This window comes from Danio rerio, chromosome 17 (genome assembly GCF_052040795.2).
Source record: "Danio rerio strain M-AB ecotype USA chromosome 17, GRCz13ab, whole genome shotgun sequence".
Classification (NCBI taxonomy): Eukaryota; Metazoa; Chordata; class Actinopteri; order Cypriniformes; family Danionidae; genus Danio; species Danio rerio.
In genome coordinates, this window is record NC_141037.1 from 34,472,882 (window position 1) to 34,488,785 (window position 15,904).

Sequence of the window (15,904 nt, forward strand, 5' to 3'; positions counted from 1 at the left end):
AATCACCCTCACAATCCTTTTGATTATTTGATTAGGACTAGGATTTGATTATTCAAATTCTTTTGGACTCACCCTTTTAGTTATCATTTATTTATTATTATTATTATATTTATTTAATATTTAAAAACATGTTTATCATTATTATTATGATTTATTATACAAATAGGCTGTACGTTTAAGCATTTTAAAACAATTTAAAAACAATTATTTAATTTAACATAAAAAAATAGATATTGAAAAACATGATTATTTATTATATTTTATCTTTTAAGCTCTCTGTTTTTAAGTTGAAATGAATTTTGACTTTATAACAACACGTATAATAAATAAATTATTATCACTAATGATTTTAATTAATTCTTTTTGCCTTAACATTCTTGGTTGTATTTTATTAATTTTTTGAACATTAATATATATACAGTTTAGCATCGAGCAATGAGAAAGTGAAATGTGATTATTATTATTCACATTGTTGTTGTCATTTTTGTTCTTCTTGCTTGATGTTATACAATTCAAAATAATAACATATTTTTAGTCTGTATTTTGTTTTATTAAATTAGGCCATTAAATAATCGCTCTAGTACAAAGGCAGAAGGTCTTTTTTTAATCATCCGATTACAGACAATTTAAGGAAAACAGTTGTCAAATCAACCTATTTCCCACAGTCATTATTTCCTACTTAGATCCCATCATTATGGTGCCTAAACGTCTTTAATCACTAATTCCTGTAACTTTCGTGGGCTTATACAGCCGTAATTAGTCAGTAATTTATGCTTAATTCCCTTACATACATACTAGTTGATCCAACAAACACATGCCACCCATTGTTCCCTTCTGCCTAAGCAGCCCTGAAAAACCATCTCTCCCAGGACACTGACCTTGTTTCGGAAAATGTTAATTTAATGTGTACAGAATTTTCACAGCCTTGTCTGAAGGGGAATTGTAATTGGGCCGTCTTTAATTTAAGGCTTTGATTAACTTTCTGTTCAGTGGTTTAAAATTAGCGAGCAAAATATATGAATCGAGGGAAGTATTTAAGTTGTCCTCAAAAAAAAAAATATCATGTTTAAAATAAAAACTATGAATATATGAAGCTACGCAAATGAATGTCTTTGAATATATCAGCTTTCTTAAAAAATTCTATTTTCTAGATATACAATGATATAACTTTCAGTCGGAGCATAAGCGCTGCGAGCGAGCGCTGAATGGCAGCGTGTTCTCATGAGTATTAAGCTGCTGGCAGATTTAGATGGATGCAACAGAAGCATGTGTGTGAGGATGAGGTGGTCACCCTGGACCCGGCACAGGGGCAGCTGGGAGTGAGAGGACCCTGCTCTCCTCATTTAAATAATGTGGCCTGAATCTGTCACATTATTTCTCCTCCGTATGCTCCCTGTATGACGCATCAACAACAAATTAAGTTGTAAATAAAAGACAATCGGTGCCATTGTTTTGTTTGTGTTGTTGTGTTCCATTTTGTTTGTTGTCTCCCTCCTCCTCCCCATCCCCTCCCGCTTTCGTTTGTTCATTCCTCGCCGAACCTCTAATTTTCTCAGCTCTTATCACCCTCTGCCTCCCACTTCCACACGGGATGGGAACTCTTGGAAATGACCGTCCCGACAAGTTAACAGAAACAGAGACAAGTTGTCTGTGCTCGCAAACCAGCAGTGAGTGAAGTGACAGAACGTGAAGGTTTTTAATAAAAGCGTAAGTGAGTAAAAGGGAAAGTGGGACTTGTGCTGTGCTGTTCTCTTGGAGGAGATTAAGGCCAGTTATTTTAATTGGGGGGAGGTGGAGGGGTGTGTGTGTGTGTGTGTGTGTGTGTGTGTGGGTGGGTGGGGGATAGAGAGCTGGCCGTCTGTTTAGGACCCATCTGGACTAGTGGGACAGCGCTACTTCACACGACATAGTTAACGGTCAACGGCAAGCTCACCTTCACGTCTGAGAAGAACATCTTCAGCATGTTGGAGCTGGGGTAGCGCGTGTAGAAGAACATCAGCTTGGCCTTCTTCAGATGGTTCGGCGAAAGCCCCTCTTGGATGTGAAATTCGGAAGGTTAAGGAAAATTTTGTAAAGACATATGGACATGAAACAAAACAAATATGCGCTTTTATATAATATTAAGTATGATGAATACAAACCAGAATATACCACCCTTACATATATTTACCGCAGAGATAATAATTAGACCGATAATTATTTCCATTTTCTGACGACTTCATCCTAACACCTACAGAGTCCCAGTCAATGTAGCATCACGAGTCAATAAACGTCTGCTTATCCCAATAAAAACGCTATTTATCTGGAGGTGGCACTGCCCTCTAGATTGGTAAACAGAGGGCAGCTGAGGGGGGTCCCAGGAGAGACCGTGGCTAACCAGAGCCATCTACCCATTACAATTAGCCCCAACCCCCAACCCTCCACCCTGAGCCTCCTGGCACGGCCCCCGCTCTGCCAGTTAGGCCGGCTTTAGCCACATCTGCGCTCCAGACTGGCCCAGCCATTTCCTCTGCAAATTAACGGCTTTATAATTTATCAAAAATGAAGATGCATGTGGGGCTAAATCAATGGGCCCCCACAAGGTCAATTAAGAGGCTCACCCAGCGCTCGCCCACCCCCCTTTTCTATAAAGCATGGCACCGTCATGGCAGTGCCGCACAGAGTCTGTTATGTAAAGCACCAAGTTGTTACATGTAAGAATGGCTAAAATTGACTGTCTGTGCTATTTGAGCCTCTCTAATAATGGTGTGTATGTAGATTGACGTGCTCCTTCTGCCAAGAGAGGAGGAGAGGAGGAGAACCCTAGGTGACCTCCATTAGGCTGATAGGGAAGACCAAAAGAGCATTACTCTCTTTCCTACCATCTGTCATAATGCATACAGCAAATAACAGCAGTGAATGACAGCGCGGGAGGGAGAAAGAGAGAGAGTTAAGCTGTCTTTTTCACAACAAGTCAGATTTTTCAAGGACCTAGAGGCTCATTTAAAAATCAAGAGTAGGGAGAAGCCTAAAAAGTGCACCTTGGTGAAATAAAGCGAATAATAGAGTCTGGAAAAAGAGCCCCGGTAAACGCCTTCACCGTTTTTTCTTTTATCATTATATTTCGAGAGATTAATCACATCGAGATGCTCTTTAATCTAATGGGCATCGCACTTTGGAAGCGTTCGCAGTTGCCACTGTTCAATCTCTTCGCAGTATTTACAGAGCGACGATCATATCAGTTCATTCTGCCCTGTCTCTGCTCTGTTAACAGCATTCATAAATCCCAGGTATCTCATTACTCAGTGCCATTAACATTCAAGACATTGACTTTTAAATAAAACAAACAGTCGCAGATCTTGGGAACAACGTGCGAGGACGACTCACATTTCCTACAAGTAGACCTGGCTTCCAAGAAAAATACGGCCGTTTCTAGGATACGTAAATATGCGAAACGACAAAATAGATCGAGTAAACACCGGCCCACTGAGTGTGTAAGACAACCCGGTACATAGTCAACATGAATGAAGGACATAATGCAAACATGAATATGAAGTATTCCAGGGGAGGAGAAAAATGGGGCAGCTGTGGTTTATAGCCAAATGAGATACTACATAAACAACACCGCCATAGATGCACTGCATCATTAGGCTTTTTTAGGGCTGGTTTTGTATTAAGCATGTTGCATGTAAGGGAGACAATAACTAGTGAAATGTGATCCTGCGGCCAGGTGTAAGGAGAGAAAGGAGGGAAAAAGGACATAGGGATGCTAAATCCATAAATTAATGCTAGACATCTGTTCAGCAATATGAAAGATTAGAGCAACAAATGTACTACAGCTGAGACTTCAGCTCTTGCTTAGAGGAGGAAATAAATAGGAAGCATTTTCAGATTGTTGGCTCCGGGGGAAAAAAAATCTTAACTTTGATGACAATCTTTTGACATAAATCAGAAAGGACTCAAATTTTGTCATTCCACCAGCAGAGTGATTTTGAAATCGAGAAGGTCTTTTATTAAACCACTTTGGCAACAGAGTTTGAAAAGTGATCTGAGCAATGTCTTCATAGCGCATTTTCTTTGCTTCGCTTTAATTGATGAAACCTGAATCTACGTGCAATAGCTGCCTCAGCACTTGAGCATTGAGCTAGTGCAACCATGAACCTCTGTCCTCGTCTACTATATTAGACATGCAAACTGGCTTCACCTGCCGCCCACCCCCCACCCCATTCTTACAACAGCCCTGTGCCAGAGCTGTTCGGTCTCTCTATATGCAAATGATGGGGGAAACTGAACAAGGCTATTTTTCTTGAGATGCAAAGAGAGCACGTGACAAGGAAGATCATGCTGGCCATGGCTGAAGATAATTGGCTGCTTGTTTCTTCTAGAATTTGAATAGAAATTCATATTTGATTAAACACCCTATTTTGCAAATATTGAGATGTTGTTGTTCAGGTCCCAACTGTGCAGGTGTGCAAGTACACTTAGAGAAATAATAGACTCTTACATGAGCTGAAGAGTGCTTACTTGGGGAATTATCTTTGGATGGTTTTGCTCATTCTTTTGTGTAATCATTTATTTTATTTCTTAACATTTAATCTTAAACTTCAAAAGTTACTCTTAAAAGAAATACATACTTTTTATATCACATTTGGTGTTGTTTGTTTTGACTTGCATTCGGAGCTTATCAAAGATCTAGTAGCCATTTGGCAAAAGGTTAAAAAGAGGGAAAGGGATGAAAGAAAAGCAGCTACCCGCAAACACCTGTTCACACCAGAGAAACAGGATGAAAAGAAAAGACCCACTGCCAGGCAACAGCTATCAGTGCACTTTTACCTAAAGCAAGCTGGCGATGTTCACAAGAAATACGCTTTGTTGTGTTCTGAGATCACATGTTGTGCTAAAAAGCTATTTTTAATTTATTTAATTATGAAGCTCAACAGTATTGGGACATTTTTACCCTTGCTGCGTTCACTTGACGCTTAATGAGAACCAGTCTTCCGAAATTAAGCTTTCCTCCACTGACAGAAATCTTTTACTATTCTTCTAACACAACTTTCTAGGGCCTCTAAGCAAAGGATCCCACTTGTCCTTTTACTTCCTGGCTTTGAAATATGATTTGCTTTGAGCATTTATGTACAAAGTCTTGCATGTGCTGTGATGAAAGAGGAGGTTTTATTGTGAGTCTCCCTGTGATAGTGTGAGAACAGAGAAGATGGGAGGTATCTTAGCCACGGCGGGGCCTTTCAGCACTTCTCCATATAGCGCACACTTAAAAGCCTCCGTCCACCGAGTTCTTTTTAATCTGCACTACTAGAGGAACACTGCTTTTTGAATGTGGCAATTAATGGAGATTCATTGAAATTAAGTTTATATCTTTCAAGATGTGTTTGTCATTTGTATGGCATCCAAGCTTCACTCACGCCAAAAGTGTTTCATCTATCTAAACAAATGAAAATACAACATTGAAACATTTGATTTGAAAAAGGATATTGTACTTCCTGAATATGGAGAGATGTCTGACATGTCCTGAAGGTCTCCACATTCTGACTTTATGAGGGACAAGGACAAGCCTTCATTCCCTGGGTGTGTTGGTGAGATGGAACGATGGTGGCTGAGGTGGTTGGACGACATCTTGGTCCGTAGGCTAGTGGTCTCTCTGGACAGATCCAGAGACTCAGGAGAAGACCTATCCTTTCCTGGGTAAGGCCCTGTTGGGGCACCTAAGGGGCTTTGGAAAGGGTAGCCCATTAGAGGAAGGGGGAAAGGATGGCGGAAAGAGGGAGGACTAAAACCCATTGTAGAAGATAAAGGTGGGGGGTGCAGAGAGGGATGGTGGTGGTGACCCCCAGGTGTGGAAAGTGACCCAGTCTGATCTGAAGAGTTCTTTCTCACCACCAAAGGCAGGGCCTCTGTTTGGTCATTTGAGTTGGGCACCTGCATACTAGCAAAAGTGTCCAGGGGATTAGGAATGATGACATCACCAAAACATTGCAAGCGCTGGTTGGCAGTATGGAAGTTTGGATTTTCTCCATTGACTGCGAAACGATCAGGGGATTCCATGTGCAGGGGTGGGAAAACCTGAGGAACTGGGCGTGGAGGCTTGGCAAAGACCTTCACCACAGTGTCCACTACCTGGGACATTGCTGTATTGAGCTCTTGTTTTAGCGTTTCTGCCAATTGTTTGCCCTCTGCATGCATGGAGGTTGGTCCCTGGCTCTTTCCTCTTGATCCATCACGCTTGGGTTTGTCCCCCTCCATCATGCTCTGCTCCCGAATAAGTGCGCGTGCTCGATCCAAAAAGTGCCCCGGATCCAGGTCAGACATTTCGTTGTCAGAACGATCTGGGACAGAGTCGTGGGCACGATTGTCCATTCCATCAGAGCGCATGCTGTCTTCAGAGAGGTTCCCATCTTCATCGTTTTCAGAGTCAGTGCTGTCATAAATCTGGTAGAACTTCTCTTGGAGTTGCCGGAGCTGCTTCTGCATGTCCTCCAGCTGTAGTTTGAGTTGCCGCCGTTCTTCATGTTTCTGTTCTTTGCGTGCAGAGACGAGCTGCTGAAAACTCTGCTGCTGCTGCTGTGGCAGTTTCTGTTTGCGCTTGTTTTCCCGGTAGTTCTCACGAGGACTCGGGGGCTGGGCTGCCCCCTCACGGTCGTTATCTCCTGCACGAAGTGTGACGCTGGGAGAATGGCTCATCCCACGGATGATGTTCTCCACCCGGGCACGTTTGGCCCTTAGATGCTCATCTGTTAGCCTCTCCATCTCAAATTGGGTCATGGAGGGCCTGCTGAATGGTGAAAGGCACTCCTGAGGGCTGCCCCGTGAGGAGTTGCTGCAAGCATCCTCCTGCTGCATCTCTGAGCCGGTACTCGAGAGGCCACTTCCCTGGAAATTAGGCTCACTGCCTCCATTTTTGGTCAAATTGTTTTTCAGAAGCTGAGATATGATGGTTGCCCCTGGAAAGGGCATCACAGCGTCTTCGTAAGAGTTTGCTCTCTTCAACAGCTTGCGAAGCACGTTGGACTTCTCACCGTCTGCGTGCTGCACCACTGAACACTCAACATCCTGCTCGGAACCGTGGGGATTCATGGCACTAAGAAAGGTTGCTTTTGCGCGGGTAAAAACCACAGATGCTTGCCCAACAGTCCTCTTCACTCCTATGTCAACTCTTCTTCTCTTGGTTTGTCTGCTTAAGAGGGATGTGCTGTCATGGTCAGGCATCACTGGAACTGTTATTGTGCCATCTTCGAAAGCCTGTCAGCTGGGCACAGCTCGAGAACCCTGGGAACCTAGCCAGAAAGAAAGGACTGATGAATAATTTTCTTTATATGTCTCCAAGTTTCTTGTGCCCAATTCTAAATGCTATTTGAACAGGCTAATGTCTTAGACAACATCACACAAGATTAAAAATGCTTAAAATGCTAGGCCTACAGTATTTTAAAAGAAACTGACAAAAAGCTTAAAATGTATTTGTATTAAAGTCAGTTACAAAGTTGTCATTACAACATTTATTAAATAATCAACCAAAAGGCTGCATGCCAAAAGTATAATTCTCATGTAAGACCCCATTTAAAAATCAAATTGCTGTGTTTAGCTAGACATGTCCTGCCACTATTGTGCTCACACAGCCAACTTGCAGGCTTTGTTCACTTTGGTAAGTGTCGATGTACCATTTGCCAAAGAAACAGCTACAGTTGATATTTGCAAAGACACTTAGCAAATAAAGACACTCAATATTATCTTTTAAAGATTAACTGCCTACTTCCCATGTAATTAAAATTATACAACAAGTATAATACACCACACAAATTAAATTCAGGGTTAATGAATTGAATTCAAAGATAACTCCTTTTTGTGTGTAATGCAGTGTAATAAACGCTAATTGCACGTTTTGCAAGTTTGTTGAAGGAGATCGGTCAACGTTATTAGCCTAATCTTAAATCACATTTTAAAAAGTTTGAGCTCACCATGCACATTAGAAAAAAAAAACATAATATCTAGCTTTGCTAATTGGGAATGTAACGCACATAAAAAAAGGCACATCATCTCACGCATGACTAAGGTGCACAGTTTTGCAAAGCATATATTAATTAACGCAACTACTTCTCCATAACATACAAATATAAAAGTTTTGGATAAAATATACGTGTAATAATATAATGTTACAGTGCATTTATTATCATCAGTACGGCTACATGATAAAGAGTTGTTAACAGTCGTTATTATTAGAAAAAAAAATCTGAGACATGCACCTTGTGAGACATAACTTTAATTGTTCTTCAAGACGCACCGATTAAGGTTGTCAGTGGTTTTCATTTAGGGTATGAAATACAGCGACAACTTGCTTTAGCTGTCTCTAAATATAGACATCTGAAAAATCAAGACAAAATGGCAACAAAATCTGTTCGTTTTGGATGCCTTTCACCTCATACGGACACTGCGTCCTATGCGCACCTCTTCTCGCCAAATATTTAAAGCCGTTCAGCTTAAAGCCGAAAAAGTTGTCAAAGTAAGAAAATTAAACTAATTCAATCACACTCATGTGAACATAAATCGGATAACGCAGTTGAAGCGTTAAATAGCTTAAACATGTATGTGCCCACCAGCAAGTTCGAGGAAATAGTAGTTTTAAACATTTAAAAACCCAAGAACCCTCACTCAGCCAACTTAAAGTGCCCTGGAAAGCATTAAAACTCAAAAAAAAAAAAAACCTCAAAAAAAAAAACTTCTGAAACATTTAAAAATGATTGTCAAAATTTTGTTAGTTAAGAAATTTCAGATTAGTTTCGACAAGTCATAAAAACCTCATATCATATCATCATATGTATATTGTCTCCACCAAACCCTGGTCGCATCACTTTAGTAGGAGCACAGTGATACACTGATCATCAAACCAAAAATATTTTTATCAACAACCACGTGCGTGGCATTCATTTTGACAATAAACATCTAAAACCGTCTTTACGTATATGTCGGCAAATCTTTGAATCTTATGTGCGCGTAAACTAGAGCTTTGATGTCTATCTGACTTTCACGTCATGAAACGATGATGATGATGAAGTAACGCGTCAAGCTGTAGTGGCAGTGAAAGTGAGATGCTAAGTATAAGCCTACGTTTATAAAAATAAAGGTTGATCAATGGTAGCACCTTAGGTTCAGAAAAAAACATGTTCTTATTAAGAGGCTTTTTGTAGTTGAGATTAAAAAAAGTTATGTTAGGACATTATAGGTTCTCAAGTTCACTGTTGTTGTCAATTGGCTCTTTAAAGCACTACAACAAGACGTTCAAAAAAAATTAAAGAATGAAAGCAGCATAATAGTTCTTTGTAACACTTAAAAGATTCTCCAGTGACTGGGACTGGGATCTGGAACCTTTTTTTCTATATGATTTTTTACGACTGAAAGCGTCTATGTAAATGACGAGGATATTTGTTATTGGCATAAAACAACAGACGACTGACACCAAAAATGTAAAATAATGAAGATGCGGAAAGTGCACGCACGGTGTGCATCCGAGAAGAGAGCGACTGTCCTATTACGAGGAATAAACGGCAAGTTCAGAACTGAGCGTAGTACATGTTTTGCGTCGCCTCTCCAAAGTCTACAAGCAATATTACAAGTGCGTATTTATACTTACTTTACGGAAAACATTGAGATGTTATCCCTCCGAAATGGCACGAATTAAATGTAAAGTTAAAACAACCGCAACCCGAAGACAGTGAAGGATAAAGCGATACAGCGCATCAACTGGAAAGTCATCAGAACAAAACTCAGCGCGAGCGCAAATGACAAGGTTACTTACTCTGAAGATGAGAGCGAATTGAGCTTCTTCGCGATAGTGTAAGAGAGAATACAGAGGGTTGTTCGCCCCGTGATGAATATTGTAATTTCTCGGGACAAGCGAGAGCGAAGAGAGTGAGATAGAGAAAGAGCTCTTGTGCGCCGCTCCTCTCTCTGCATGAAAACTGTATGTCTCAGCGCACGCGGCCAGGAGGAGGCTGAGAGCGCGCTCGCACCAACAAGATTCACTTTAAGACGCGGCTGAAGGAAGCAGGAAGACGGCGCGTCATAATCATTGTGATGTAACGCTCGCACCTACCAATAAGAACAGTCCGCTGGATTTAGAGGAATACAAAACAAGTGAAGTTGAAGACTCCGCTCGAGCACAAACGAATGATACGGAAACCTATGTGGGATATCTGTAAGGATATGCACTTTTTTAAACAATACGTTCTCTGTGCGGATTTTGTTAAAACAGCTATTTACATAATGTTAAAGTTGTTTATGCTCACTGAAATGTATACACTGTGGATGCACGCTTTGCAGGATGTTTTTTTTATTATTATTATAAATATTAATGTGTATTATTAAGTGCACTTATTTTTTCTTCAGAGAAATACAATTGAATTTTGTAACTACTTTTGCATCCTTTCTGTATTCTGTCATCAACTAATATATAATTGCGAATAGTATATTTTATCAACACGTTTAAAAATAAGACAAAACTCACGACATTCGTGAAATGTGGTATGCAGGCCCCAAGAAATGACCGCAGCCTCGACCTCGTGCGTGCCTGGGTCCGTGAAAATAGTTTCGCTTGCCAAGGTTGTCTTTGCGCTATGTGCTTTTTTCTACTTAAGACCTTGTTCTTACTTTAAATCCCTCCTCCTAGCCTCCACAGTAAACAGATGAAGGAATACGCGGATGCTTTGACATGTTCTTACTAATTGCTGTTTAATAGCCTTCTTCTTGCAGATATAAAACCGTAAGATTACCTCAAAATGCATCCTTTAAAATTAAGGCACATATATCCCTCATGCTTTGTGATCAGTTATTAAGACAGCTTTATATATTAAAAACAATATCTAAATACTTAATTAATATTTGATTGTAAATATCTGCTATAGAAAAGTGTATTAGTGTTGTCTTTCCTGCAAAGTTTGATTTTCACCGAATACTTAGACTGTTGATGCGCAGCGCATGTCAACATTATCAATTATCTTGTTCATAGATTTGAACCACCACGCTAAAATAAAGTTTTGCATTATAGAAGAAAAAAAGGCATAGGATTATTTGGACACATTATTTAGAGAGCCATTAGCCAATCAAATGATGATTTCTCACCATCCTATCAGGTGCTTCAGCATGTAAGCAGATTTCCCAAAGCCTTAACCTACTTTTCTGTAGTCGCTTTTACTGTTTATTGTTGAAATTAAATTGTATTCAAAACGTCGCATTTTACTCATTTTCTGTCATCAATGTAAAAGTTTTACCCTTTTAAATTTTTGTAGTTAAATCCACCTCTTCTTGTGCTCTTGTAGCTGTTCTTTTAAACGAAATGTGATGTGATCCTACCACGGTGTCTGGAATATATTTATTTATACAAATGAAATTTAAATATATTATCCAGCGTGTACAATAAATCGTGTACTTCATGTGATACCAGACGCATTTAATTATGAGATTCTAAAAAAACGGCATTGAAAAACCATCCAAGCACATTTCAGTGGTCTCATTCATTCCAAAGCATGTTTGGGCTGTCAGAGCAAATGACAGCAGCGCAGCTGTTTGACCTATTAATGAGATTATTTACTGTAACCCTGTTGATCTGAATTCTTCTACAAATGTGGGTTAGAAAAGCCATCTTCAAATCCTTTCAAGACAAAACCTGTCAGCATCAATGATTATTATTAATATTATCATAATCACTTTTATTATTATTATTATTATTATTATTATTATTATTATTATTATTATTATTATTATTAAATATCTACTGTTAACCACCGATGGTGTTATACATTTTAACGAGGTGACTGTAACATTTAATTAACATACATCCCTAGAGATTTTACCTGATGGTGACCATTTTTTTCCGACAGTGTTCCTCCTATACGCATTGAGTGGAAGATATGTTTTGTTATTCGTAACTACAAAAAGGGGAAAATAACTTTTCTTTAAGTTTAGAATAGGATTCAGCTTCACAGAAACAAGCTCTTTTCTTTTCCTTAAATGAGGACAAAAGGAAAGGCGTGTTGTTCAGTCAGTTTCCATGTCGCAAGCAAATGTTATTGTGAGTGAATAAACTGGGAAGGCAGGATTTTTGCAGCAGTGAATTTTTTTTCCAAAACAGGTGTTCCAACTTATTTTGTTAGCATCTTTCCCCAAAGGCACGCTCGGAGTGCGAGCTTAGTGGAAAATACATGACAACATTAAAGCAGTGGTGTTTGGAGAAGGAAAACGCCTCTTAGGTGTAGAGGAAACCTGTTTATTAACACCGCCACCTCTGATCTCTGTCACCTTTTTGCTGGACACTCATTCACTAAATGTCTTGGACTCGCTTGCATTTCATCAGGGATAACGGCTAAACACTTCAATATAATACCGAATAGTTCATATTAGATGTCTGCGCAAACTGGCTCATTTAGTTTTACGCGTCAGCTTATAGCAGTCATTGCTTTTGCCAACTGAACAATTGTTGTATTAAACTGCCGGCAAAAATGAAAACATAATTAATTCACAAAAGGTCTGCAAAAATATAAATATATATAAACGAAACTTTATCTGAGCAAAAGCTTTCTGACCGCCGTCTATTTGAAAAGACAGTGTTGCTCACCTGCTCTTCCACAGTCTTTTTTTCCACTCAGCCCTCAGAGATTACGAGAAAACAACGCGTTAAAGATATTAACCACCTATTATTAATTTTAATTTACATCACTCTTGTATTTTGTTTTGTATTTGTGACAGCACATGAGTTAAATTCCGATAGTTTTGCAACTTATTTGCTTTTGCGCGTCTGACTTTCAGCACCAACTGTCTTGCTTCCACACAACTCTGAGTAACCAGCTTCTTTATGTGTGCAGACTCTCCATAATGCGAATTATTTCAATGACTGTCAGCAGAGTGGATTTTTAAAGCACTTTCTGTTAAAAATGTTCTCAATTCATTTGGTTAAAGTTCGTCTCACGTAATCCGAATTGTCTTTTGGCGCCCCTAGCGTAGATACGGTTATAGAAACTTGTAGCAACTTCAAGAATGTTTTAAACAATTTTCAAAGCTACCAAAAGCTTTGAAAAATAAAAAAAGAACAAGATGAATAAATAATAATGATAACAATAATAAATTTTATTAATTATAACATGTGTTTTCTGATGTGTACACTGAGACCAACAGCCATGGAACAGCAATGGAACAGCAGTTGCTATGGTTACATCTTCAATTAATGGCGAATTCGGTTCTGAAGCGGTTACATTTGCAGACAAATTTGTCATTTAATTTTTGAGGTTAATGGCACAATATTTAAAAGGCTGTTAAAGTGTATAAATTACTTTTATGTTGATGTATTTGTACACACATGACAGCAGTCTCTGTTGATATTGCTACGTCTGCATCTGAAGCCGAATTCTGTTCGCAAGTGTTTACATTTGCACACTCTAATTTAAAATCAGATTATTAAAGTTAATAAAACTAGTTTTAAATGGTGTTGAAGGAATATAAAATAAGTTGATGTACACTCCAGTAGGCTACTAACAGCCATCGAACAGCTACAACAATGGTTGAATTCACCTAAATGCGATTTCAGTTGGAGAGGGTTTGTGCATTTTAATGAGTCAAGTTTGTGAGCTTAACAATGCATTGTTTAAACTTGAAATGCATAAAAGCATAATCCAATAAAGACATAAATACCTAATTCACAATTTGAATCAAAAATTTGTTTAGTAATTTGTTCAAATTGTTAATAATGTAAGACTACTTTTAGTGTGGACGTTTATTTTATTATTGGATATGGACATCAGGCCTACGTATAATAGGAATTTGCTTTTTAACCAAACAGGTTCAACCTCACAATGACTTATTTACTTTATAAGAACAACATGGAAAAAAAAACAGTAATTTTTTAAAAGAATTTTTGAAAACACCCTCCTTTCCACAATTCTAATCATGTATTCATCTAGTATTTGATTAGTAATCAGGTTAAATGATGTTATGTAAACTTGAGTAGGCTGAGTATTTATCTGTTTATGTGTTTATTATAGACTGTAAACCTACAAATATTAGGTCTTTAATTTCAAACCAGAAACAATGACTTATTTCTATCAATTTTCATAGGAGGTGTATTTTAACAGAATTAAAGTGCAGATTTAATTTATTATTATTTATTTATTTATTTATTTTATTTAATTTTTTGTGTGGCAACATGGCACTATTGTGGGTAGTTTTTATCTAAAGGCCATTCGGAAACACAGCTGACACAGAGGTGCATTTCTATCCTATTTAATGTGTTTTGCTCAGGATAAGTTCAAACTGTGGTTTTTCCTAGATGTGTCAGTTATACATAGTAAGCTCCCGCAGTTTGCATAACTGACTGAGAGAGGGTTTGTATAACTTTAATCCATCCCGCAGTTAGAGCATGCATTTATTCAAAGGACCCAAAGTTGATAGCCCAAAATAAATTAGCAATTCAGATGCAATATCAACAAACAAGGCAAAAAAAAGAAATCAACTGGGCTTCATATGTCACTTCTGTGGATTACAGATGTCCTGGGGGCTACTGGTAAAGAGAGGATCAGTGGGATAGACTGCCAACAGATAAACAGTATCTAATGCTGTGTGGACACTGACATCGCCCTTTCATGCTGATCTGTGACCTGTTACCTGAACCCTAACATGAGACCCCGAAAGAGATATGTATTTTAAAAAATAAACAAACAAAAGTTTTATAAGTACAGGTGTAGTCAAAAGTACTAGCTCACCTGTGAAATTTAAATAATAAAAAAAGCTTCACAAATGTTGTTTAACAGAGATTTTTTTCCAAAAATTTGAAATAAAAATTTTTAATAGCTAACTTCTAATAAGGTTTATTTTGTCTTTGTCATGGTGGCAGTGCATACTATTTACTTGAGATAATAGTATTCAGCTCAAAGTGCAATTTAAAGGCTTAACTAGCTTAATTACACATTACAAAAAAAATCACAATTTAATTATTTTTTTTCGGGTGCCGTAAAACGTAAAATAACAGCTGTTAAATTACTGAAATTTATGACAGAGTAATCGACGTTACATTACAAAAAAATTTAATTACAGAAAATCACAATTTTATTTATTTTTTTAAATTTCTGTAATTTAACGGCCGTTTTTCTATGATAAATGTCTGTAATTTAATGGGTGTTATTGTACATACAATTTCTGTAATTTAACGTCCGTTAGTTTACGGTAAATTTCTGTCATTTTACAACCTGTATTCTACGATAAATTTCTGTAATTTAATGGGTGGTATTCTACAATAAATTTCTGGAATTTAACAGTCGTTATTCTACAATAAATTTCTGTAATTTAACAGCCTTTATTCTACGATAAATATATGTAATTTAATGAGCGGTATAAAGATAAATTCTGGAATTTAACGTTAGTTATTCTACGATAAATTTTGGTAATTTAATGAGCGGTATTCTGCGATAAATTTCTGTAATTTAAAAGGCTTTATTCTACAATAAATTTCTGGAATTTAACGTTTGATATTCTACGATAAATTTCTGTAATTAAATGTCCGTTATTCTACGGTAAATTTCTGTAATTCAACAGTCGTTATTCCACAATAAATTTCTGTAATGTAATGTTCGTTATTTTATGGTAAATTACTGCAATTTAACAGCTATTATTCTACGATAAATGTCTCTAATTAAATGCTCGTCATTTTACTTTTTTCCACCACCCCAGCTGCTGGAAAATTTTAAATTACATTTACAATGCATTTTAAATTACACATTTTTTGTAGGCAAGTTAGGATAGTTATTGGATTAATTAAATTAATGTGTCTAATTGTATTGTATTGTATATGGGTCTTAAAGTAAAATTGACCTTGAGAGAAAAAAAATATACTGTAGGAAATACTTTGAACATTTCTTTGGTCTCTTAAACATTGGAA

The 15,904-nt window shown here is 37.8% G+C and overlaps 1 protein-coding gene and 1 long non-coding RNA gene across 10 annotated transcripts in view; one reads left to right on the forward strand and one right to left on the reverse strand.

Annotated features, from left to right (window-relative positions):
• The window catches only part of prox1a (prospero homeobox 1a), a 43,716-nt gene extending 33,142 nt beyond the window's left edge, over positions 1 to 10,574 (reverse strand). For 3 of the 8 annotated variants that reach the window (XR_015512450.1, XM_087288587.1, XM_087288584.1), the window contains exons 1-3: positions 9,782 to 9,999; positions 5,470 to 7,268; positions 1,934 to 2,041 (exon numbers count right to left, since the gene is read on the reverse strand). Coding sequence is in view for 7 of the 8 variants with exons in the window: in XM_087288587.1 (XP_087144713.1) it covers positions 1,934 to 2,041; positions 5,470 to 7,200 (1,839 nt within the window). In the remaining variant the exon portion in view is untranslated. 8 annotated transcript variants of the gene reach the window in all.
• The window catches only part of LOC137488119 (uncharacterized), a 91,518-nt gene extending 76,684 nt beyond the window's left edge, over positions 1 to 14,834 (forward strand). For both annotated transcript variants that reach the window (XR_015513581.1, XR_015513579.1), the window contains exon 3: positions 14,516 to 14,834. This is a non-coding gene — a long non-coding RNA (uncharacterized LOC137488119). The remainder of the gene's footprint in view (positions 1 to 14,515) is intronic.
• Positions 14,835 to 15,904: the final 1,070 nt, after the last annotated feature.